At 40.8% G+C, this 27,040-nt stretch overlaps 1 protein-coding gene across 1 annotated transcript in view; it reads left to right on the forward strand.

The window, feature by feature from the left end:
* prkcea (protein kinase C, epsilon a) overlaps positions 1 to 27,040 on the forward strand; it is a 53,495-nt gene that overhangs the window by 20,272 nt on the left and 6,183 nt on the right. The window contains exons 2-12 of the mRNA XM_012920642.4: positions 6,465 to 6,528; positions 17,572 to 17,737; positions 17,827 to 17,861; positions 19,895 to 19,983; positions 20,652 to 20,781; positions 21,291 to 21,433; positions 22,495 to 22,597; positions 23,243 to 23,439; positions 26,205 to 26,378; positions 26,470 to 26,624; positions 26,845 to 26,983. Of these exons, the coding sequence (XP_012776096.2) occupies positions 6,465 to 6,528; positions 17,572 to 17,737; positions 17,827 to 17,861; positions 19,895 to 19,983; positions 20,652 to 20,781; positions 21,291 to 21,433; positions 22,495 to 22,597; positions 23,243 to 23,439; positions 26,205 to 26,378; positions 26,470 to 26,624; positions 26,845 to 26,983 (1,395 nt within the window). The remainder of the gene's footprint in view (positions 1 to 6,464; positions 6,529 to 17,571; positions 17,738 to 17,826; positions 17,862 to 19,894; positions 19,984 to 20,651; positions 20,782 to 21,290; positions 21,434 to 22,494; positions 22,598 to 23,242; positions 23,440 to 26,204; positions 26,379 to 26,469; positions 26,625 to 26,844; positions 26,984 to 27,040) is intronic.

The raw sequence follows: 27,040 nt of genomic DNA on the forward strand, positions 1-27,040 counted from the left end.
ACTGAATCACTGGTTTGTCTTACTGGGATATGGGAATGCAACTTTTTTGGGCGGTCACGTGATACCAAAATATTGGCTACGTTCAAGAACGATGTTGAGTTGTGTTGACTCACTTGTGGTTTGTGATTACCTCAAAAAGTTTTGCAAACAAAGAAACTGTTGGCAGAGAAAGCATGAAATGCATCCAGACTGTTGCAACTCATACTTTTAGCTTTCTCCATGCTACCTACGCTCACTCCCCAGCAGAACGAGATAAACTGAATTGAATTGTCCTGTTTTCACCTGATCCACTTTTTGAGGATGGGAATCGGTGGATCCCTACTAAGTCACCTGATTTGACTGAGACTGTTTTTAATATGAGTGTAAAAAAGGTCAGTAACAGATGTGTTAAAAGCCAGAAGCCTCATAAAGCCTCAATTATACTCATCACGGATGTGGACAGCTAGAAACCCGACAGCCGAGTAGTCATTCCTGTTATACTTCTTTCAAGTCCGTTTGAAATTCGCTGCCTGGGTGCATGTGTGGTTGGTACATTGGTAATGTAAATTCTATGCAGACAAGTCCGTGTGGTCCCAAAAAAAGCAGGCATACGAACATGGAAAGCATAAACCCTGCTTAAGCCAGAACTGGCCCATCATAAGCTCCAGTCTGGCCGTCTCGATGGTTTTGCAAAGTGTAAAAACGACAGCGAAGGGGGGTTGGGGATTGGACTTATCACTGTACAGTATTTTGAACCAGGAAATATTGTGTTGTTAAAGGTACAGTGTGGAAAATCATTCTCACAATTCAAGTGCATATTCCTTGCTACAGTGGTCGCTGTGGGAAAAACCTGCTTTAGAAATTGAATGTTAGGTGATCGTTCTAAGGGTAATGCCCAAAGTGCTTTTTAGACTACAAGTCACATTCATCTACTACAAACAGCGAGCTATTTATTAATTGGTGGACCCTTTGATGGTAGCTTTGCATGACTCGAGGACCAAAATAATGCATTTTTAAAAATCTTATAATGGGCCTTGGTTCAGTGGCCCCATAATGTACTGATTTACACATTCAACTATGAAGTGAGGAAGGAGGAGACACGAATACCTTTGGGGGAGGTCATCTGGTGTAAAACTGCCAAATCAAACATGCGGTGCTACCTGCTGTGGTGACCCATTGTGAATGAGGGAGCAGCTTCACTCAGCCTTGGTTCAGCTTAATTGTCAGCCTACTTTGCTCTGTGTGGCTGTCCCCAGGCTTGCAAGGGTTGCGATGAAGTGTTATCCTGACCTTAAACGACCATATTAGAGATATTCATTTAGGTCATGCAGATCCAGGAGTAGAAAAAACCCGTTTTAATCAGAGTGTTTAGAGCACCCTGCAGCCTGAAACTTCTTTGTTTGAAACTTTGGCCATGCTTCATGTAAGAATCCACTATTATGTTTAACTCCATTGACCTATAAATATTTCTAATTCCTTCAGATTACATGGATGTTTAACTTTACCGTAACAATCAATGTCATGACGATCTGTGGGAAGCGTTTAGATGACTCTACAATCTACAAGTAATGTGGTGATTTGGCCAAACTCTGAGGTTTGGATTTATGGTAAAAATGGTCGTATATAACAAAGCTGGTATAATTCTGGATGCCTAATTAACCATTGTGCATAGAATACTGTATCTGTCATGGCTTTTATTTATTGCTTTATAACTGCAATAAACTCTTCTTTTTTCATTTTTAAAGATACATGTGAGTGCATATATGGTCTAATTCATCCTCCAAAACTCATATCTGTGCAGCAGATGTATTTTTTGTATTTTAATTGATTTTGGATATGAAAAACGAGCTCGAAGGCAAAGCATGGCTCAAGTGGCCAGTAACTGGCGATGTGGAAAGAGTGCCGTTTTGCAGGATGGCGTGCCATCCGAGCGCTAAATCAGTGATGGTGCTGTCCATTTGCTCCACTCTGTTCCAAATCACTCTGCGTCCATCTTTTGGCTGAAATCCCCGCTGAGATGCGCTGTTATGCAAGAGGTTACGTTTGGGGATTAGCACATCATTTTCAAGGGTAGACATGAAGAATCCAATGGCGTTTATAGGTCACAAATCCCCCGCAGTTGCTATGTGTTAGACACACAAAACAAAAGGATAATACTTGCACTCTCATATGTAGTACATCTTTCGAGTCTTTTAGCGTTTTTAGCTTGGGACAGTTTCCTTTACATTGGGATTTTCAATTAAAAATAAAATATATGTCAAAGAAATGCAGCAGATCCCCTGATATGACACCAAATGTGTGGCATTTTTCACATTTCTTGCTGTAAGAACAACTAAAATGCACGCAAGCTGGCCTTTTTATGTATTGTTCCATCTTTACTTGACATCAGTAGTACCATAAAATGACAGAAAAGCTGACAGGTCTTTGATGAAAGTCATACAGATGAAGAAAATATGAGCTTGAGAGTGAATCAAAAGAAAATGTAACACATTAATGAATTTATTTGCATGGGTATCTTTTAACTCTGTGAACCATAAAAATCTAAGCAAGCAGCATTTTTGTGATATTTTTAAGGGGACAGGAAATATGTAGGTTAAAAAAATGTGTCATGTTTGTTTGTTTATGTCATATTAGTCCAACTGGAGGCAGCAGGACTGTTAGTTTCTGTCCATGTAGCTCTGTGTGTGTTTCTCCACGCACTGTGCCTGATTGCTGTGGGATAGGATGTGTGATGTGTGGAGGTATGGACCCCCTATTTGTTTGTGTTCTTTGTGTCTCATGTTCAGCAATGCATGGAGTCCGTGTGTGCGTGTGTGTGCATGTGCGCTGCTGCCTCCTGTGTGCAAGTCTGACTGTTGCATAAGAGGATCTGCTGCTGTCCCAGAGCTTAACTAAGGATTTAAACCTCTCTTCCTCACTCTCTCTTCCTCACTCTCTCTTCCTGGGTCGTCTGCCTCTCCAGCTCGCTCTGTTGCACTTTCTCCCATCTCTGTGACTGCGTGTGTTGTGGGCGGCTGGTGTTGAATAAGTCTCTGTGCGTATGCAGATCGCCCTTACCCATTAATATTTAAAAGTTTGAAACTGCCTCCCTTTTTGATGGCTGGCTTAACTCACTATAACATGTAATTTTTTTTGTTTTTAATAAAAATAATGATTGATGTGGTGATTTAATCAGCTGCGGTTTTGATTAATTCATTTAATTACACTGACTTTAATTTATTCATTTTATATAGAGGATGAATGGATTATAACTGTACTGTACATACATCTCATACTGCCTTCATTCCAGACGTCCTCTATCAACTAGTCGCTGTTTTGGCAACTCTAAATATCTTTGAGTATAAGAATAGACACTAATATCTTACCACATTTATAATGTGTAGATACCTTCAGAATTGGGCTTGCTGGTGATCTAAAAATAAAAGGTTTGGATGAGACTTGGATGCGATGTGACTTGTCCAAGATGCCAGTGCTGCAAATTTGTTCGCCATAAACTCACACAAGAGAATGTTTTGCCAAGGTGCTCATTGGACTCTGTGCTGAGGAAGGTTTTACTGGGCTGAGCTTTTTACTATCAAGAAATTCTCTACTATATTTATTTAAATTGCATTATGCAGCCATAAACATTTTGATTGCTGCTCTCTATAATAACAGCAATTTCCCTTACGTTAAAATGCAGGAAGTTAATATTAGAGCTTAATAATCGCCGTATGTAAATGATCTTGTGCTGCACACACTGGATGAGCAGTGTTATTTAGCAGGAAGGGACACTTGCTATTTGGTTTAGCCTAACTGTTACAGCAAGTCATTGCAAACAGTATGCTGCAAACACAGATGACAACCTGCTCATTTTTTAACCATTGATAAGCTGAAGTTTATACGAAATCTGACTGTATTCCATACAATGTCTGTTCCTTTATTTGCGTTACTAGTGAGTTGCCTTTAACCCATTTTTTTTCTATTTTGATGCCTTTATTTTCCTAAAGTTTTGAGTTTGGTTTTTCTGAGGTATTTTTTAGATCAGCAAAGTTGACTGAGGACCCAGTCAACCACTCGTCCAGATATAGGACCTCGTGTTTTTAAGCCTCGAGCTTGAAAGGTAACGATAGCAAGCTGCATACACACATAGCACATAGGCAACACAGAAACACTCATATCTACTAATTAGTACTAACATACTAGAATTTCAGTCATGAAAACTAATGCAGAAAGTTCTTCGATTGTCTGTATGACACAGTAATTTGTTAAGTAATGCTCCAAAAGGTCCAAAAACTCAATCTCAGTCTCTTTTATAAAAACACAGCAGTGAAAAATGTGACTTGAGTACATTTTGCAGGTACGTATCTTGATTGTGTGCAGTTTATCAGTGCAGTTGAGTTAAAATTGACAAGAAAACACAATCAAATGTCAGCAGTAATCAAGCTGTGATACTGTAGACTGTGTTGAAGTGAAGGTGGTGGTAAAGGTGATGATAATGATGACGGTGTGAGAATACCGATCACACTGGGGAACGTGGTGAGGGGCATGAAGAGAAGGCAGGAAATGGCTGTCCTGTCTTTTAGATAGTCTCAGAGAATAGCAAAACATATCCGTTACACTTCCTGAAGACACAGTCATGACCAAAGACCAAAGATATCCAGTTTCAATCACTTAAAAACAACCAAACCTCTCAATTAGATTTACCCAGACCGAATACTTTACTCCCATCTTCTCACTGGCCGACGCTCTTATTAATATTTTTGTACTAGAGAACACATGCATGTGACACTTGTATACACAGAAAACTTTCCAATGGAGAATCCTTTCATGCCGCTGCAGCTCCTGTTTTCTGTCTCGCCTGTCTTCAAACCTCATCTGTCATGCTCGGGAAGCAGATGTGAGTGCTGAAATCTGCTCGCATACACACATTTCTCATGAGACAGGTGTTTGGAAAGGGGAATGACAGACGAGCGGTGTTGAGGTTACATCTTCATCGATGGCTGAATTCCTTTCATACTTGATGTGTAAAGCGCCTAAGTGTGCCCAATTCATCTACCATCCAGCCGCACCTGGGTATGAATGGACGCACCACGACTGGGAATAGCGTGAAAGGGTCACGCAAGCTTACCAGATTTTGGAGATCTGAGTCGACTGATATTTGATATCGTTAGCTTCATAGCATAATTGCCTAAGTCATTTGACTAAGTCAATGACTTAGGCACTTATGCTATGAAGCTAACGATATGTAGTTGAACGGGAGCTATAGAGAATATTCAAACAAATGTAAAAATAAGAAAATACTTAAAATTGAGCCTAATTTAATGGTCGATGTCAAACATTGTACATGATCACAAACAGGGTGTATCAAATAAATAAATCAAATAAACGACTCATGTCTGTGCAACACAATACGATAAAAAAAGATTTATGCCCAAAGTACCATGCATTTTTGTTATATGAGCACATGGTAAAACATTAAATTTAACAGATTAGGGTCAAATTAAATTGATTTGATTGGTATACATTTAATTTTTACCAAGTGCATTCTCCTTAATGATTAATTATTTGAATAAATAAACCTTTGATTTTACTTTTTTTTTGTTGTTACTCAAAATTACTCAAAAGAATTATAATTGTAAGAAGGTGTGTAAAAGATGATTAATTAGTTTTAGTACAATTCAGCAACGATGGGAATGTTTAGTTTTCTGGTTGAGTTAGCGAGTACATGCATAGTATCACAAGCATCATAAGAAATGCACTACCTAAGTCAAACTTATGTCATGTTTGACTTCAGATTAATGTCAAAAACCCCTGAATTGGATAAATGGAATAAAATGGAAGGATGGAAGGATTCTCTAATCACCCCCAAAGACCTCAGCAGAAATGCTGAAGCTTTGTATTATGCTAAGCTCTATTTCATTTTACACCAGCTATTAACATGCGTTCTGTACTTTTACATCCTGCTTGAATGTGGTTGTTAAAGCAGCCACGTTATAAAGTGAAAAAGTGAATGCTGTTTGGATGCCGTCCTTGAATTTATTTATTTATTTATTTATTTTTGTTCTACACAAACGCTGCAAAGTGATGGAGACAAACTCACCTCGCCAAAGGCAAAAAAGGTTGAGCCAGTACAGCTGTATCACCTTCTGTGTGAAATTTGCTGCTCTACTTACCTACTTACTTAGCTGAAGGACGAATAAAGATAGTGGTGCCTTTGCATTTATTATATGTTGTTTACAATATATCTGAAAATGCAGATAATTGCTTACATATAATCTTTATGCATAATTGCATTTAATACCAGGAGTACATGGGGGCTAAAAGAGTGTAACCATAATAATATGGAGTGTCGGGGCGGAGTGTAATCTAGTCAAGATAATGACCTCTTGCATGTGCACTGGTGTGTTTGTTTGTGCTGGAGGACTGCCCCCGTGCCGCACTCACTGTTCAGTCGTGTTATTTCTTGCTGATTTACTCTCCGTTTCTTTCTTTCTTCCTCTACACAGATTGACTTGGAGCCGGAAGGGAAGGTGTACGTGGTCATTGATCTGTCCGGATCCTCCACTGAAGGTAAGATCACCACGAAGCACCATTATACAAAGAGGGAGAGAGAAATGCACAAAAATATGCACGCATGCACGCACACATGTGCAAAGCTGGCAGTAACAAACATGAAAAGGAAGAATTTATAACCGTCTTTTAATACAAATGTAGTTTTGTATAGTATAGTGCTTATCATTAGTGCCAACCCTAAAAGCCCTTACACACCGAGTGCATTGTAAAACAGCGGCACTCACTTTTATTTATATAGCACTAAATCACAACAACAGTTGCCTCAAGGTGCTTTATATTATAAGGTAAAGACAACAACACAATGATACAGAGCAAACCCCAGCAATCAAATGACCCCCTTATGAGCAAGCACTTTGATGACAGTGCTTCCAAATGCAGTCATCTGAATGGTCAGATCTTCTCATTCACATCTGAAAAATTGGTAAATATTATACATGAAATGTCTGGTATGTAAACACCTTTACGCTAACCTTAGGCAATCAGGATATTTTTGTTTAAGAGTGGCAGCCAGGGAACCCAGGAAATATTAATTGTAACTGATGCTCAAGAACTATTCAGTGTTCACTGTCTGTTTTGCCCTTCTCCAAAAGATAAGGGTAGGACTACCTGCGATGACTTAGACCTCACATGGCTGAATGATTGTGTAATAGGGCAAACATGCCAGTAAGTATTTTCCTTACCCTTAGCATTAAAATAGCATCGAATATTTTCTTTTATTCTGCATTTAGCTCTGTTTTTTTCTCTCTGATATGACTGATATGTTCAGGTGTTTATAAGTATTGCTAAATGTTGGGTCTTAGATCCCGAGCAGGTAGCATAGAGAGGCTTTTAGCTGTGTGTGAAAAACAGCTTTGTTTTCTCAGTGGAAACAAAGGGAGTGATACTAGTGATCCAAAACAGTAAAGCGGTTCAGTGTATGATTAAAAACCGTAGCTCGCTGCCACTAAAATGTTCCTTAGAGTTGAGAGAACTGCATGCATACCGACGGTTGACCAATTTTTGACACGAGCATGCTAACTGGTGTGGAGGTGAAGAAAAGAGTGTTTACAAGGTGGTAGCGATGTTAGTCGACAGGATTCAGAGGGAGTCAGATACTTCAGGGACAAAGTAAGAGAGGTGAGATTGAACTGGGTTGTGCGGTGGAGAGATACTTGTTAAAATGGGAGAAGAGTGTAGAACATGGAGCTACCAGGCAGAAGGAAAAATGGCCAAAGATGAGGTTTGTGGATGGAGCGAGAGGACATGCAGATAGATGGTGTGACAGACGAATGTGCAGAGCACAGGAAGAGATGGAAACAGGCGATGCGCTGTGACGACCCTAACAGGAACATCTGAATAAGGTCTGCATGAATCTATTGATTACTGAAGCTTCTTGCCAGTTTAGTTTTGGTGTGCATAAAAAGCATCTATCCTTAATGTTAATTGTGTTATTGGCTGGGCTCATTATATTTTTCTGCATGGAAAGCAGCCGATAATTTGCAATAATGTGACACGTGTAATGTTCAGCCGTCCCGAATTCCGCCCACATAATGCATTTTATATGTGAAAAGGTCTATCAGTAAGTACTGAATCATAAAAGATTAATGCAACATATTAATAATAAATCAGTCATCAATTTTATTTCATCATCAGCTCATTGTTTAGCTTTCTAGCACTCAGCTTGGAGTTTTAACAGCATTGTTTTCAGCTGCAGCGGGCGGGTGTTTCTTTTTTTTGTGTGTGTGTGCGTAAAAAGCTCTAAAAACCCTCTACCCGTGTGAGTAGCTGGTAAACATCGTGGATATTTTAGCAGGTAAACAGAAAGATATTTCCCTTAGGGGTTTTGAGTGAATGTTGCACTCACATCTGCCAGGTGCGAAGACACATAACTCAAAATAAATGATAATGTTGCTCTGTGACTGGCGACCGTGTAAATAAGCACGTCAGCACACTGAGCGATTTTCCGTTGATTAGATGTCCAAAAGAAATGGTACATAACTGGGCTGAAATTGTACTTACAAGCTGGAATTGCACCTGTAATCTTATCTTTGCTACATCAGCACTTAAAGTACCGAGCGACTCAAATGCTGAATGAGAAAACGACACGCCATGGTCTTAGACTGCTTATAGAAGGGACAGAGGGCCGGCCGTGAGGTAACTCAGAGGTTCAGAGATATGATGATGGCTGGTTGACAACCCTACAAACCAAACTTGGTCACGGGAGTTTCAGATTAAGCAATACTGAAACCTCAGACTTGGATTTGAGCAGTTTCTTCTGTTTTTATGGCACTGCCTTGTATCATTACACCTAACATGCTATCATATGATGCAAGCAAGTTAGTATAGCGTTGTTCTTCTTTTCTAGCCTTGAAGCATAAAATACAGTTTGATTACCAAAGGACTGATTCATGTTTTTAATAGCTGTTGTATATACATGCAACATCACAAAGATTATTCTCTCCCATTACATTGTGCTCAGTTTTCTGAGTGTTTTCTAACTCATCTAGTCATTAACATCATCAAATGTAAACATAATTTTAGAATGTAAAATGTTAATCAAATGAAAAGAGACACAGTTTTATTAATAATTCAAAATGCAGCATGTAGATATTTAGATAGCTCTCGGGTAGCCCAGAATCTCACTGACTGACTCTGGCATTTAATAGTCTATACCATTACTTAACAATCTTTGGGCTGAAATTGGGTTTTATCATGACATTTTATGTTATTTTAGCAAAATATTAGGACTTAAGTGTGAATACTGAATATTTATAAATTATAATCAAGCTGCTCCGGCTTAAAGGGATCTATATTTAGCCGGGGATCTCAAGGGATTTGCAGTGGTTACAAAAAAGCCAGAATTTCTTGGTTCTAGGACTCAGTGTTACGTTATATCAGGAGGAACACCATTTTTAACCACGCAGCAGAAGAAAGTTGAAGACAATGAAAATATATAAATAAATAAAATTTAGAAATGCTTTTTAGCTAATTGACGAAATCAGGAAATAGACAGTATCATGGACAGATTTGCCACTCAGCACACATATAATGCACACTGGAAACAAATACACTAGTGTACTTGACATTAAATACGAAAACAACCAAATGTATTAACTAGGGCTGCCACAAACGATTATTTTGATAGTTGACTAGTCACCGATTATTTTTGCGATTAGTCGACTAATCAGATCGTGCATCCATTGGACGTACAGCGTACAGCTTATTGCACCAGCAGCATCTGCTCTTACATAACTATCATTAGCTTACAGCTTTAAGTGTTTAAGATATGTGCTAACTAAAAATAAAGACAAGATGATAGTTTATTACATTTTAATGAAATTTGCAGATTGTTTCGGTGAAGTTCAATAAACTCCTTGCTATCTAAAATATAACAGGACACCGGAGTATATTCTCGAGCATCTCACACTTCTGATAATCAGCTGTCTGCTTGACGTTTATTCAGCTGTGTAAAAACTATAACTTTAATCTCAGCCAAACCGATTTACTCAGGAACAAATAAAATACTACAAAAAGCCAAACAATAACATTTTTAAGTTATCTAAGTGACTTATATATGTTTAACCTGAGTAGCGAAAGACAGCGGTGGGTTTGAAAACGATTTGCCGGGAGTCTCACGGGCCCTAGTGAGCCTTGCCTCTGGCTAGCTATCGAGCTAGTGGGTAACAGACGTCTCTGAAAACGTTGGAGCGCTTTTGAAAATATGCGGTGTCTTGATAAACTGAGCAGATATTTGAGGTTTACACAGCTACATTCTCGCCTGAAAATATGTTAAACGTTTATTTTGTGACCCAGAAAGAATAATAATAGTAAAACTAACTAGCTTCCGCCATTGTTGGAAACTGAGCTGGGCTGCGCTATGAATTGTGGGACAGAGCTACTTCTCCTTCTTCGGGGTTTAACGGCTGCTGGCATCCTTGTACATGCAGTGCTGCCATCTTCTGTTTCAGTCCGTTATTACACTCTTAAATCCTGCTACTTATTCCTGCGTCTTTTGTGATCTTACAAAGCTTCAAACGACGCATCGACTATTAAATCAGTCGTCGACGATTCTGATAGTCTACGTAATCGTGACTAGTCGACTAATCGTGGCAGCCCTAGCATTAACGTCATCGCCATGGAGACCTAAAACATTAGAGTAAGTCATTGTCTTGAGGAAGAAAGAAGGGTAATAATACTCAGTCGCCACCTCCAGTCATTTCAAGTCACCTGGGAGGAATTTGCATATTTGTGCACCTTTTCCCCCGGATACAAACGGAAAGAATGAGTTGGTGCAAAACACCAGGAGTGCAACTTCGAAATCACTGTCTTCAGGCTTCTCATTGGGATTTTGCACACCATTTATATAAAGTCTTCGGTGAACCGATGCTGCTACGTGTTTTCTAAGAAAATCTGCACAGAGAATTAAATATAATCTTTATCGGCCTTCACCGGAGTGGCAGGGCTCAATGTTCAATAAAATAACTCACATTTTAAATTATAACTTGCTAATTTTTGTGGTTTTTAATGAAAGTTCTGATGATTTTCTATTAGCAGGAAAAACCTTGAGTGGAAATCAGACAAACAGCTGTGTGAAAAGAGTTTCTGAGAGACGTTCCAGGTATTTTGTAAAGAAAAAAATCGTCTTTTCTCTGTGTGCATCCTTGCCAGTTCCTTGCTTTGAAATGTAAGAAAAAAACTGAATCCAAAGCCCTTCCTGTTTTCCTAGAAAGCTTAAGAGCTCACAGACCCTTCTCTCTCCTTCTCCATTTTCCCGTCTCCTCTGTTTGTTTACGTCGATTAAACACGGAAACATCTAGAAGATCTTTATCGAGTCGGTCTCTCCGCACACATTCTCTCACTCACATGCTGCCTGATAAGAGTGATTTTCACCTGCACCTGTGTATCCTCGCACCTGGTTATAAATAGAAGCAGCTCTGTGCCCTCCGGTGAAATTGTGCATGTATATATCCGTCTGCGAGCGCGCTTGTGTGAGGGTGGTGGGATAGCCTGAGCAGGGGAGGGTGCAGCGGTGTAACGCAGAGAGCAGTAGAGAGTGGAGATAGAGGGAGTGGATTCTTAAAATAGTAGGTGAGATTGAGCCACAGATTACATACAAACACACGCGCACACTCACACACATGCACAGTCTCAGGCGTCCATGTCAAGCCCTCCTCATCGACGATTGGACACTCGGCTGTGACCTCACGACCCACTCTCCTCCCACTCCTGAACTTCCTGAGTTCAGCTGGCTTGAGTGCTCGAGCTAATGTATGCTGATAAAAACAAATGGTGTGTGTGTGTGTGTGCGTCCTGATAGGAGGGATGGAGAGATGGAGGGTGAGAAATAGAGGATGAGGTGGTATTTTTAGCAGATTTATTTTTTCCCCCTTGCTGCAATCTGTTCTCTGCAGCTTCGGAGGCTGGAAGGATGTGTTCCTCTCCTTTTTTTTTCTTCCTCTTTAATTCTCGTCTCTCCTCTCCATCCTCCTGCATCTGTTGTTCTCAGGAAGCAAATAACAATAATCTGACCTAATCTGTCCATCTGTAGACTCTCCATCGGTATTTCTCGATCGCTGCTTTCATGTTCTTCAGCAGATTGTCTTCCTTTTTGAGTCCCTCCACCACCCCACCCCAGCGCCATTTTGTCAAATAAAGCCGATTTCCTTTAAAGCTTAAGTCATAACCTTCGTGGTAATTGCGTACTTGCATCTACAACAGGAGAATTTCAGGCTAAACTTTTTCCAAGAAAGGCTTATTGTTTTTCAGTGCAGCCTTTGTTTATCCAAATTAATCAGATAGTTAACAGAACATTTTCAGTGCAATGAAGAAATAATACAAATAATTTTCCTCAACTCTATAAAGACTTTTTCTACTTTAGGTTTTTCAATAAAATCTAGTGTTATTTTGAATTTCTGTCTGTTCTCTGCAGTAAGATTTAGTTTAGTTCAGTCAAAAAAAAAAGGCTGATGGGGGTATGTGTCTACTAAAAACCTCGGACGGGTTTGAATGCTGGTGACCTTAACCTCAAGGTCAGAGATCAGAGGTCAAGTTTTTTGAAAATCTTATGAAGGTGATAACTCTTGAATGAGGTGATGTTGGATTTTCAAATTGGTACCATAGGTGTGCCGACTAGAAACCTGAGGGGTAACAAAGGCAGTCGCAAGTACTTTTAAGACCAGTAAGCATCGATGCTGTGTGTACTGGATGGGAAAGAGCACATGAGCTTATTATTCATGGACCTTCCCATAATGAATCAACTAAAACAGCCTGATACAACACTGATGCATTTTAATTAAACTTAAGTGTTAATCCATTAAAAATAGATGTGGAGGCCACCATGTTGCCCGCCATCTTGAATACAGTGGCCAAGGTGGACATCGCTGTTCCGCCTAATTGCACTTTATCTATGTGACTAGAGACCGGCCACATGTGTAATAGGCCTTATAACTTACCGTTAATGTAAAGATCAGAAATAGCTTTTTCAAATTCTATTAGTTAGCATTTTTACATGTATAATTTAATGATCTCTTTCTCATTATGCCTCCCCCTGCACTATTTCCTCACCTCAGGCTTCGTCTCCTAAACTGAAGTCAGGGCTTTAACACACAAAAACATACACAAACATGCTTATTAACTTCTGATATTGATATATAGTAGATTTGAGGGCAAACAAATTCAGTGCTAACTCAGTGATATGTTGATAATAGGAGGAACTTAGAGGAGGCATCTGCATCTTCGTGAGCCTTCACCAGAGTGGCAAGGCTGTGGCAGGATGTGGGCGGCGACCTCACACACAGAAGTCCTGTTGTTCCATAAATATTTAAGACTCAACATTGGTTAACAGATTTTTATGTATTTTCCTGATATTCTGGCCCATTTGTTAAACACAAATGTATTTCAGTATTGTGTAAAATAGATCACATTTTAAATAAATAAAAACTTGTTACATATCTTTTTAATCACAGTCCTGATGGTTTTCCTTTGGTGGAAGAGCAGATGTTTTATAAGCAGAGAGCAGAAATCAGACAAACAGCACTATGAAAAGGATTTCTGAGAGAAGAAGTTCCAGGTATTTTGGATAGAAAACCTTTTCTCTGTGTGCATCCGTGCCAGTTCCCTCCTTTGAAATGTAAAACAAACCAAACTCCAAACCCGAAGTCCTTCCTGTTTTCCTAGAAAACTTCAGAGTCACAGGCTTTCCTTTCTCTTTCTGTTTTGAGTACTTTTTAGTGTAAACGTTTAGCTGCATTTTGGTAGTCAAGGGAAGATTAGATATACTAAAATATATAAGCATATATATCAATGTGAAATATTTTAAATTCATTACATTAAGAGGAGAAATACCAGACATTTAAAGGTCTACGATGCCGTGTTGCACTTTCCATTTGTGTTAATAGAATATAAGCAAATTTGAACTTTGCAGTTAAATTTGTTGAATTTGATCTGGTTTCTGTCCAATTGCTAATTCAGGCACTTCACATCCAGCGAGCCGGTGATGACCAGGTTATGGTTAACCAAAGATTCAGATGGAAATTTCCCTTCTTTGGCAAATGTAATTCTTGTAACTGAAGAAGTGCAGAGAGGTGGTTTCAAAGGTAACACCGACTAGTATGTGACCCATCGTGTGTGCAACCTTACCCTAACCAGGTCACTGAAGACCTGCTGCATGTTGGGAGGTATAACGAGTACGGTGGCGCGATGCTAGAGTTTCAAGCTCGATACTATGAGGGAAAAAGAAGCTTCCTTTAACTGCTTCCTTATTCACAAGAGGTGGATAGACAGATCAGCATATCATTAATATCAATTACTATATGAGTAACAGTAATATAGTAGTAATAACACTAAATTAATACAATAACAGAAAAAGGTTTACACACATGAGTCTACAGTCTAATTTAGGATTTAAAAAGAAGCTGACACACCTGACATCAATGTTTTTTTGGGGGGTGAAAGCATGCACATTGAGGTTTCTGGTGTGTCTTTCCACGATGCCAGCAATTAAGCAGTAATTGCAGGGGAATGGGTTTAAAATTCCTCAGTATTTTAATGAAAATGCTGACATTTGTTAAATACCACAAAAGAAAGCGATGTGGTGCATCGCCCACTAATCTGCAAATTTATTTAAGATGTTCAAAGTGTCGCTTTCATTTTTTTTTTCAGTGCTTTCACTTCATTTTCTCTGAGCAGCTCAGCTTTACTTCCACAAACATATCGATAAACGGCTTCGGCATTAGAGGGACCGTCTCCACGGCTATTTCTTCTTTTCCGGAAATGCAGCTTAATTTTTTTGTTTTGTTCTTAATTTAATTTAAATTTATATTTAGATACGATTTCATGCTTTCGGATCCTTCTTCAAAAGCGAATCGCCTGCTTGCCTGTGCATGTGTGTGTCTGTGCATTTGTGTATGTGTGTGTGGTGACGTGTACATTTATTGGGTGACCACCCGGCTTGTCCAGAGTACGCTTGTCTCTACGGTGATAACTCTTACCTGTTGTTATGCCTCCTCAACTCTTCTTGTTAACATGCTTGTGTGTGTGTGTGTGTGTGTGTGTGTGTGTGTGTGTGTGTGTGTGTGTGTGTGTGTGTGTGTGTGACTTTGTGTGTGTGACTTTGTGTGTGTGACTTTGTGTGTGACTTTGTGTGTCCTAGACAGATGGATGATGTATTATGTAAAACAAAGTGATCCCAGTAGTGGCCTGTTTAGCTGCCACCCTGACCAACACCAGCATCTCACACACACACAGTTACACACAAAAACTCACACTTACACACACACACACAGAGTCCCTAGACAGCCTGTCTGTAATCGAACTCTGGAGAGGCTCAGCGGTAACCACATCTATAACGCACCCTGGAGAGAGATGCTGGGCGAGTGAAAAGAAAGGCAAACTAGGACAGGAGCGCGGAGAGAAGGAGCGCGTGTGGGAGGGAGAGTGGAGGTGGTTCTCTTGTCTTAAGGTTGCCCTCGGAAAGCATTTATCTTCCAGGGGAGATGCAGAGAGGAAGTGAACAACTGATTGGATGGCGCTGGCTGAGGAGGAGTATTTTAATATGCTATCCTTCGTTTTAGTGCCCACACATGAAAGTATAAATAGCCCGCACACGTACGTATGCATAGGCCGCTGGTAGGTGTGGGGTGTTGTGTGAGAAAGAAGGGGTGGGGGGGTGACAGAGGAAGATGAGAGGCCGCTGAATGATTAAACGTCCTCGGCAACACGATGCAAATGATCCTTATTTGTACAATCGAAGCAGCTCGGTGATGTGTGTGAATACTCTGAGCCAAGACTGACTCAGAAAACCATAAAACTCAAGACAGTTTTTTGCACATTTAACTGTGAGGCCAACTTTTTCTACTTCGAGTATGATACCGATACCTTCACTACAGCAGTCTGCTGGCGATGACCTGATACCAGCGCTGAATCAATAAACTGTGTTCATATCTGTGAGGAAAATACTGGGAATAATTCTTGATCTGTAACACAACGTCAGGCTACTTTGTTTTCCTAACAAATAAATACATATGCATATAACAACAGGCCCAAAACAAACACATTAAACAATAAAAAAAATTGCATTCATCTAATTTACTCACACTAGTCTCTTTTCAGCTCAGTGTAGGAGTCATTAAGCTCCTGCTTGCTGTTTTTCCTGCTCCTGCACACGTCGCACGTGGACCTGACAAGAGACAACCAAAGTTAAATAATAATTTGAACATGCCGGGATGTTAGGTTATCATAAATGCACTGAAAGGTTCCCAGCAGGTGTTACACTGGACCAGCCTGCTTGTAGTTTCTGCTTTGTGTAATGTGTCTCTGACCGAACATAACCGGCGAAAGTGAACGAGCGAGAAAGAGAAACAAAAACAATGTCGCGTCAGCGCTTCTCAGTCATGTCGACTCACTTGACTCACAGTTTGCAGTTAAGTTAAATGGTTTATAAACAAACAAAGACAAGCTGTTGACATAGCGAGCGTGGAAAACGCTCCAAACTGCCAACCCTTTGCTGTTAACTTCCTACGAGCTCTGCTGCTACCTGCTGCTGACCTGTGGACGGTATACACAGGAAAACACTGAATAGATTGGCACGTTGTCGCTGATCCAGCTCTTTAACATCAGACTGTTGCATCATTAAGATTACATGTTGCTCATGTACTTGTGACTAGAGTTATTGTAGCATTATGTTTTATTTTAGTTTCATATTTTTTTTCACAAACAAAATCAGCTGCAGCAGATTTATATAACAAAACAAAATTCAGGTACTATTATAATTTTCCAGTATGTTTATAAATGAACCAGATAACAATATAAATTTATAAGTTCCTCTTTTTTCCTCATCCCCTTAATTTTCCTGCTTTGATTAGTTGCTCATACCGAGGCTCACGGCTGGTAGCTCACTCTGAGCGCTGGTTAGCTTTAGCCACCTTTGTTAGCTTCTTTAAAACGATTAAGTGTCTCACTAGGTTTGCTGTTGTACACATTTTCACACCGTTTACTTACCTGTGCCGGTGTGTGTGTGTTCCACATGCACGAAATTGGCCAACTCACAATCAGTCATATGGAAGGCTGACCGGCTGGTCACTGGTCATGGTGGAAAACACTGGAAATTGGCTGATTAAGTCATGTGGACATAAGTAAACATAGCACACAAAATCCCTCTAGTGCCTGCTCTGTTGACAAAATTGAAAAAGACTTAAACTAAAGAGCTAAAGACATTTTCTATAATTGTTTTAAACTAGTTATATGGAAAGGACTGGTCTTTGTATAGTAAGTTTCTAGTCTGATCATAATGATCACGCCATGACATCACAAGAACTGTTTGCCTTTTCCCACATTTTCACACGACGTTTTATTCTCAGCACTTAAGAGCCTTATCTAGCTTCCATCCACACCTATGGCCATTTCAAAATCACCAGTTAACCTAACATGCATGTCTTAGGACTGTGGGAGGAAGTAGGTGAGAGAACCCACACAGGCTGTGAGGCGACAGTCCAAATCAGTGCTCTGCAGCGCATCGCTGTTTGCTAACCATCATAACCTTGACTGTTTTTCTTTCCTCTGCAGCTTCAGGAACCAACGAGAATGAGGAGCGCGTGTTTCGCGAGAGGATCGGCCCTCGCCGGCGACAGGGCGCCGTCCGTAGGCGCGTCCATCAAGTCAATGGACACAAGTTCATGGCCACCTATCTTAGACAGCCGACCTACTGCTCACACTGCAGAGATTTCATCTGGTGGGTGAAACATCTATCGCATGTATCTGACCCCTTTTGCTTGCTGTGATGCCGCTGAAATGTTGACTCCTCTGTGTGTGATCTGATAGGGGCGTGCTGGGGAAGCAGGGATACCAGTGTCAGGGTGAGTACTTTTCTCCGGCAGACTCCAATTTCTGAAGTAACATTGCGTATCATTTATTATTCAAGCATGAGAACACAAGAGGGATTACATGTTGCTGAGTGACAACTGTGATTTGGTCCCACGCCATCACCCCAGAGCCACGCATTTACAGCATTACACGAGCAGAAAACAAAATGAAGCATAATATTATAATATTAAAAATTACATGCACAGGCTTTTTTCTTCTTCTCTGTGCTTGCAAATATCCTAAAAATTCAGCTTGAACTCGTAGTGTTATTTAACAGACTCTTTAGGGTACTTCATTACTTCACTTCATAATGCAGCCTGTGGAGGTGCGGGTGGAAGATGTTATGCAGCTTAGCGGTGGAAAAGGTGAAGGTGGAGTGGTTGAAACTGTGCAGCCAGCAAAAGTTGTGCCTCTCTTACCTTTGCTTTAATGCGAATGCAGTTTATCTGCTGTTAACCTCACATTTGTGGCAACTTTAAAGAGTTTTAAAAATCCTCAGAGTCTGTGAGTACTCTTCCTGCCAGGCTTATACATTAAACATTAAATACTTGTGTATATTTTCAGCATTTCGCATCATTTTAACCCAGTTTTATTTTAAAACTCGAATGATATTCACCATATTCGTATTACTTATACTGTCGGTCGTTCAACCAATGAGAATTTGGTCAGATGGGAGCAACTAACAGTCAAAACATTACTTAACTGAGTCATTAATGAAGAATGAAGAATGAGTTCAACAGTTCAGCCCGTCCATCTGCAACCCTACCGAGGCCTGTGCTGAAGTAATTTGGCCTTTGATAAATAAGCCTTAAATCCATTCATCTGGTACGCCAACTGGACTTCCTGGATCATATTTTATTGTCTCACCTGTAGTTTAAACAGCATGCCTCTATCAACACAGCTGTCTGTGGTTAAACGCGGTGCATTTCTTCTTTCCCCTGGTTTAAATATGCAACCATAATAAAGATGTTTTGATAACAGAATGGTGTTTAGGTGTCAAAATGATTCTCTGCGCAGCAGGTGGTTGAGCTATGCAGTTTTCATTGATGCATATGGGCTCGAATTTCACTCGAACCGAAGCATATTTTTTAAGTTTCATGTGGGTTGTTTTTGTTTTGTTTTGTGACACTACAACAGTACACCTGAGTGCATCCTGTAAAGATAGAGGAAGGGAACGGAAGCTGCTCATGTGCTCCTGTTGACGTGTTGCTTATACTGCACAGTCTGTGTAGACTAATCGTTGCTTGTGAATATGAAAGTAATGGATATTAACAAAGACAAATGGAAACTAATTCTGTTTTTTGCTGAATTATCCATTGTTAATGTCTCCTAGTGAGTTGTGCTGCCTATGAAAATTCTTTCGTTTGTGCTTTTTATTCATTTAACCTTCATTCATTCATTTAACCGAGAAAATGTAACTCCCACGATTAAAATCCCTTACGGCTAAGTTAGGAAGCAGCTCAGTCAGCAGGCTAATAGTACCTGCACAGATATGGATAGATAGATATACACAAGTTAAGGAATATATTGTTAAATAATCATTATTCAGCTACTCTTCGAAGTCTTTTTCGTGTTAGATTTGTAGGCCTAATTAGGTCTTTCTCATTAATGAAGAGCCGTGCAGAGGATGTGTGGCTGTCAGTGGTAATGCTCACTCACCAACATTCTGTTGTAGACTGTAATTATTTGTGATTTTAGTTAATTAGCCTTTTCATATTGATATTCAGAGCGGGTCAACCAGATCTTTCAGGATTGGTCGGCAGTGGCATGAAGAAGTGTGCGGCTGCATTGCAGTGCTTTGTTGAACTACACTTGCCTCCCAGTTCATACTTAATTTTGTGTAAATATGATCTGAGATATGATAAGAACAGATAAGGCTTTCTTATAGCTTGCTGTTTGTTTGCAGCTGGAAAAATCAGATTAGCACACTTTGAGATGAAGCTGATGTCCCTCTGCCTCTCACACATCTGTTGTTCAAAATGAAAATATGTTTATTTGACCAAGGTTGTGTGTGAATGCCTTTTAGTGTGCACGTGTGTTGTCCACAAACGCTGCCATGAGCTGATCATCACCAAGTGTGCCGGCATGAAGAAGCAGGAAGACACACCTGAGGAGGTACACACGTCTGCAAACACTCAGCTGCACGGAGACTTTGCAGGAATGAGAGGATTTTTAGTGGACCTCAGTTCATTATTTGCTAACTAAAGGCTCAACTGAAGTTTATTAATTGTTTTTTATTCAGAAATCATAACTTAGACAGTGAGAAGAGCACATATAAAGATATACCAAGTAGTCTTGTGGCCCTTATGCATAGAAAGCGGTGTGCACTGTGGCTAATACTAGTTGGTTGAACTTTGTGCGCTGCCTGTGCTGTTGTTTCCAGGAAAATTAAACAGGTTTAAATGGTTATGTTAGCATTGTTCCATAATTTAACCCCAACAATAGAAATACAAATGATCTTTTAATACTTTTGCTACAGTGAGAATACACATACGCCAAAACTCACTTTGATTTGACTTTATTAGCATTATTTTACCTCTTTTTCAATTAAACTTGATTGTATTGTTATTTTAAATGCTGATCCTCACAGTTTCAGAGAGTAGGAATCATGAAAGAAATACTGAATATGGACAGAGACGCTCAACATTCAGGCCACTGATGAACAAATCTGTTGCTTAAAGCAATGTGTGTCAGAACGCTCCTCTGATAATGCCACCCTGACCTCTCGTTAATGCCCCCGTGTGTGTGTCTGTGTGTTCTTCTGTGTGTGTCTCCCTCTGCAGGTGGGCTCACAGCGGTTCAGTGTTAATATGCCCCATAAGTTCAGTATCCACAACTACAAGGTCCCCACTTTCTGTGACCACTGCGGCTCCCTGCTGTGGGGCCTCATGAGGCAGGGCCTGCAGTGCAAAGGTGAGTTTATGAGCAGTGGGGAATTCACATGAGAGCCCACGGGGAAACATCATGGCAGCCCAGGTGCTCATATTTGCATGTTGAAGCCACATGATGTAAACAGGGATGCCACGAGGAACAGCGTTTTCATTACATCTGTTAAAACATGATAACAAATGAAAAATGATTGCTTTTCCCCCATGATTAATTACATTTCTGGTAAAAATAGTGTTAGGCTTTTGCTATAGACTCTACATACTCACATAGAATTTCTTTTTAATCTAATTTTCAGAAGTATCCCCAAGTAAAGTCCACCACTTGCACTTGTTTTTTGTCATGCAAAAATGGCTTCCTTGGTCTTAACTCATGTTTTATACTAAATGTATTTTAAAGAATATACATTTTTAGTTTGCAGACTCATTTCTGGATTTTTAAAGTAAAATGCCTTTAATGAGCACTTAGGTTGTAGTAGCAGGAGACATGGTTTATGTGTTTAAATTTCACATTTTCTTTCTTTCTTTTTTTTACAGTGTGTAAGATGAATGTGCACAGGCGGTGCGAGACCAATGTAGCTCCTAACTGCGGCGTGGACGCCCGAGGAATCGCCAAGGTCCTGTCTGACCTGGGAGTCACACCTGACAAGATCTCCAACACTGCGCAGCGCAGGAGGAAGGTAACAAGCCGCCCGTGTCAGGTCTTTACTAGATTTTCTCTTAAGGACGTGACTTCTAAATACTGCTCATCTGCTGCATTTTCTTTAGGCCTACCACATAAGTTGTCCTCCACTTGTCCAGTTTCCATAAAACTCACCTTGTTAATGCAAGAGAAATAGGAAGATAATATGGGAAAAGACTTGTTTCAGTCCTTATAGAGAGAAATACCGTTGTCATGTATGTACAGGTGGTGAGCTCGAGTTCTACCCGAGGAAATAAACTCCAGCACCTCAGATGTGCACAGAAAATGCATTTGGGACTTTTCCCAGGCTGTAGCACCTTCCCTGAGGCCGGCAGGTTAACCTGTGGAGTCACACGTATAATGTGCTAATTAAGGAGCTTCATTAATTAAGGAGCTTACTGGTTCCTTCTTTTTTTCTAGTGTTTGTGGGAAGCTCAGCTAAGCTAACCGTCTGTTTTTCATCATTGTGTGGTGCACATCTTTGCATTTTACTCCTAAGGCGTCTCAAAGGGTGTCCATCTATTTGTCCAACTACGCATTTCAAACTGAATGTATTTCTGTTACTGTTGGATGAAAAGCACAAGCTGTTTTCAGACTCTGGAGTATCAGTTCGGGACGTTGTTCAAAGATGTCCTCACTCACACGCGGCACACAACGGCAGGAGTCGGTTTCAGATGGGTTCTCACTCCTGTAAATACTCCGCGTGGTTTGGGTTAGGGAGCGCACACAGGAGGCAGGACACATGACGCCCACTCGCTCGCTGTGAATTCACCGAGCTATTACCTGCTTTATTCTTACACTGGGTCAATCAGACATCACACAGACTTTGTGTGGGAGCGACTGCGTTGCGCATTTGTATTCTCACGTGTTCCTGTGTTTAGTAATGCCTTTAAAAGTTCAGGCCTGCGTTGGACGTGTAAAAAGCAGCTTTAAAGCTCCGATTTTCAACTGAGAAACTTGGATTCACCTCCGTGACTCGTGATTCAGGAAACAGATTTTTAGAGGACAGCCCAAAGGCACGGCCATGTTGACTCTCTCTGTGTTTCTCTCTTTCTTCAGTTGACTCCAGGGCAGGACCCTCCCCAGTCTCCTCCTGAGCACTCTCAGACTGAGGAGAACAGCTTCAGCCAGCCAGCTGTCCCCACCTCCCCCTCACAACAGGGTAACACGACACACACACACACACACCAAAAAAACCACATACGCAACATCAACAAAAAGACGTCTAAAAGCCCGCTTCGAGATGGGTACGGCGGGGGGCGGTTTAATGTGTAATTCTACCAGTGAGGGGTAGTCATTCGATTTCAGCGATAATATTGTTGCTGTTTTTAAAAAATAAGTTAAATGTTATTGTTTTTTTCTTTCTCTCTTCTTTTTTCTAAAAACAAGCTAAAATTGAATTATCCCTCCACCGCCCACCACCATTTGGTTGTCACAGTTAGTCATCGCATTATCACACTTTGCAAGCTGAGAAATAAAAAAGTTAACTTTCTCTTTGTGGAAGTCGTCCCATTTTTTTTTTTTGTTCTCGTCGAGCCAAACGCCGATGACAACGGCGCCGCTCGCTGCTGTTATTTAATCGCCCTGGTCCGGGGAGTGAATCATTCCAGGTTTTAACAGAGGATGTGATCATGTTTTGTTTTGTTTTTTTCAAAGTTTATTGAAAAGCAATCAGTAACAAATGTGTAATGCTTCTAAACAGCTCTTATTTCCGTATAATTGAGTTGAATGCTGACAGGAAAAAAGAGAAAAGTCAGCCAGCCTGTTTTTGCTGATGTCTGATCTGCTTTTCCGATGACACCCACAGACTTGGCAGAGTTGGATCGCCTGCAGGACGCGCTGTCGCTCAACCAGCAGGGACCTCAGCACTCTTCCTCCTCTTCCTCCTCCACCACCTCCTCTTCCTCGTCCTCCTCGGCAGCCAGGCAGAACGGAGAGAGCCAGAGGAGGAGCCTGAAGGATTTCAACTTCATCAAGGTTCTCGGCAAAGGCAGCTTCGGCAAGGTGGGAGAGCTCGGAGGAGGCGTGCGAGGGGGATGTTTATTTGTTTGTTCCTCATTATGTTTATAATTAAACTGTTTTTATTTTTAAATCAACAACCAGTTCACGGGGTTCCCATTATTCATAACAGCTGAATTATCAGGGGAAGTGAATAATATCAGGGGAGCAGAATAGACTGACGCTCATGTGCATTGCATTAGATTCAGGCACCTGCTTTTATTTATAATTTAAATGTAATGTTTTGTGTGCAGTTTAGATTTTTCTGCTTATTGTTTTCTATTTATGGGTTGCAGGATTAATTGGTACCATGTTGATACAATGTCCAGCAGCAGGTCACTGTAAAACCTTTGTATAGTTACTGCAGATTACCTGCCCAACACCAGATGGTAGGTTAGAGAATAGCTGGTAAATATATTGGGGCTCTGAGCAGATAAAGAGCCATTTGTTTCAATCACCAGCTGCTAGAGACCAAAAACAGATCATATAATATTGTTCCATTCATAATTTTATCACTGTAAACCCCCTCTTGCATTTTATAATACACCGACGAGCTAAAACATTATGACCACTCACTGGAGTGACTCATATTGATGATCTTACACCTATTGCAGTCTGTGATTGAATAGGATGAATCTGAGCAAAATTGACAAAGCCAGACGACCCAGTCTCAGTAACGAGCCAAGCCAGTTTCCCATTGTCTGGCGCAGTGGGAGGACTCTTACATTTCATTGGACCACCTTTAACTTTGTTGCATTGTTGCATCGTTTTGAAAAGCTTGTGCAATGTCACTTCATTTATTTTCATTCAGATATGCATCAGTTGTTCAGCCCAGAGCTCCCTCTCTTGGAGATGTGAGAGTCGGGGCCGCTGTATGAAGTCTGCTCCAACATGTAGATTTTCCGGACTCTTTCACAGTTTCAGCCTAACGATTCCTGTCGTTGCAATCTTGGAACGCGGCTGCGCCGTCGAGGAGAAAAAAATCAGTTGATGAAAAATGATTCAGTCTAATCAGGTAGTCAGCTGACCCGATGTTTTCAGGTGCATAACATTGCTCAACCTGACCGGCTGACACAAACCCAGGTCATAACACTGCTCCCACAGGCTTCATCGCTTCGTCCACCTCTCCTCTTACTCAGATATACTGATCGCTCTGGAAAACAGATTAAACATCCAGATTCCTCTGACCATGTCACCTTTTTCCACTTTTTACAATCTCTTTGCTTCCCAGCAAACCGAAGCCTTTTTTCTGATTTGCTTTATTGATAAGCGGTTTTGTTAGGCGGGCACAGCCGTTTGGCACCGATCCATTAAGCTCTCCTCACTTTGTTGAAATGCTCTTATTTCCCTTTCCTTTTAGCACTTGAGTTCAGCAAATGTTAAAGGGGTGTCCAATCGCAGTTATTCAAGATTACTTCCTGATTACATTTCTTCCTCAAAGATGATGTTTCACCACTATCCTTCCGGGTTGTCAGTAATGCCGTTGGCACTTCTTAACCTAATTTTAGAGGTTTCAGCAGTCTTCTTTATTGTGTTCTTTGCTTGATGCAGTAACTTGACCCTTCTGAAACGAAGAAGCATCTTTTCCAGGACCAGAGGAGATGTCTTCCGATTTGGAGAAAGAAGAAGTTACTCACTGTTGCAGACCTGAAGCCTATTACTCACTGCAGTAATTATCTAGTAGAAGACTCTTACCTATTTGCTTAGTAAATCCACATGGTGACCTTTTTGTTTTTTTGGTGAGGTAGTGTATTAAAAACAAGGGAGAAAATCACAAGATATTCAAAACAGAGAAACATTAAAAAAATATGAAAGACTCTTTAAAACAGAGACAATGAGAAAAGGTGTGAAAAAGAAGCAAAGAGGTATAAAAAAATAAAACACTTGTGAATAATAGAAGCAGAAGGCTAATTAAGGATTAAGGAAATGGGCATCTGCTCTTCATCTACCTAGGCTACTAACTGTGGTTGAACCTAGTATGAAAAGCACGTGCGGGACGTAACTTGGAACCAAAGCGTGCGAGTTGTGCCAGCGCACCAGGACGCCTAATCCTCACCTTAAGTAACAAGCGTTTGAAGCGTCCTGTAGTAGGCATTACTGCATTACTTGTGTGCGTCCTGCAGTCTTGCAGGCTGCAGATGGATAAAGTTGGTCCAAGCATGGACAAACAAGGCCTGCCCGAAGCTTACAGGAATTACAGGATCTTTGTTTTGGTGCCAGAAAACTCCAGGGCACCTTTAGAAGTCCATGCCTCACTGGATCAGAGCACTTGAAGGACAGACAGCATATCAAGAAGTGATGGCTTTGGGTTTTGGCTTGTCGGTGTAAACAAAATCAGCCTGGATTTTACACGTCACTCTCAACGTTGAGTCGGCAGATAGTCTGATTAAGTTTACTTCAAGAGCTCATTTCAATACAGCAACCAAAGTGCTTGTAAAGTGCTCACAAAACAAACACTGCCTATATAAGACAGTGTATATAATAAATAATTAATGTAAGTCATAGCTTATACGTGGAAGCAGATGCCTCCTGATCTATGTTTGCATTCATTCTGAATTATAATTCAGCTGATGTATCATAAATCACATGTGGTACAAATGCTTCACTTCATCACCGTGCAACTATGGGTTGTACTCAGTTGTAATGCAAGATGCCTACAATTCGAAACACCCACAGATAACGAATGACCCCGTAAAAAGAAAAAGGTGTTAACGCTGAGATCGCGGAATAAACAAATTTTTGCCGTTTCATACTGCGCATCTCTTATCCAGGTGATGCTGGCGGAGCTGAAGGGGACAGAAGACGTTTACGCCGTTAAAGTTCTGAAGAAGGACGTCATCCTGCAGGACGACGACGTGGACTGCACCATGACCGAGAAGCGCATCCTGGCCCTCGCCCGTCGACACCCCTACCTCACCCAGCTGTACTGCTGTTTCCAGACACGGGTAGGCTGACGTGTGAAGCAAAACGTACAGATTCAACAGCTGACTGCATTTCTCCTGTCTAATACCACTCCGTCCCTCCCTCTGTCTGCAGGACCGTTTGTTCTTTGTAATGGAATATGTGAATGGAGGAGATCTGATGTTCCAGATTCAACGATCCAGGAAGTTCGATGAGCCTCGCTCTCGGTTCTACGCTGCCGAAGTCACCTCAGCCCTTATGTTTCTGCACCGTAACGGAGTCATCTATAGGTAAACACCCTGCTGTCCTCGTTTGGTTTTTCTATCAAGGTCACTCTTAACTGTCAAAGAGAAAATATATATTTATATTTTGCTTTTTATTTTGGTACGAAAAGCCATAGAAAACATCAGTGCTTATTATCTGTTTACATTGCATGCACCTCCCCCAGTGAACCAAACTTTCCTAGAAAGTAGATGGTGCTAATAGCGTATCTGTGTCTTTCTGTTACAGGGATCTGAAGCTGGATAACATCCTCTTGGATGCTGAGGGTCACTGTAAGCTGGCAGACTTTGGTATGTGCAAAGAGGGCATCATTAACGGAGTCACTACCACCACCTTCTGTGGCACCCCGGACTACATTGCCCCTGAGGTGAGATTAACTCAAGGGCCTGCACTTCTTTATGTTGATAGGGTATAATGGTCGATA

The sequence above is a fragment of the Maylandia zebra genome, linkage group LG8 (assembly GCF_041146795.1).
Source record: "Maylandia zebra isolate NMK-2024a linkage group LG8, Mzebra_GT3a, whole genome shotgun sequence".
NCBI classification, from domain to species: Eukaryota; Metazoa; Chordata; class Actinopteri; order Cichliformes; family Cichlidae; genus Maylandia; species Maylandia zebra.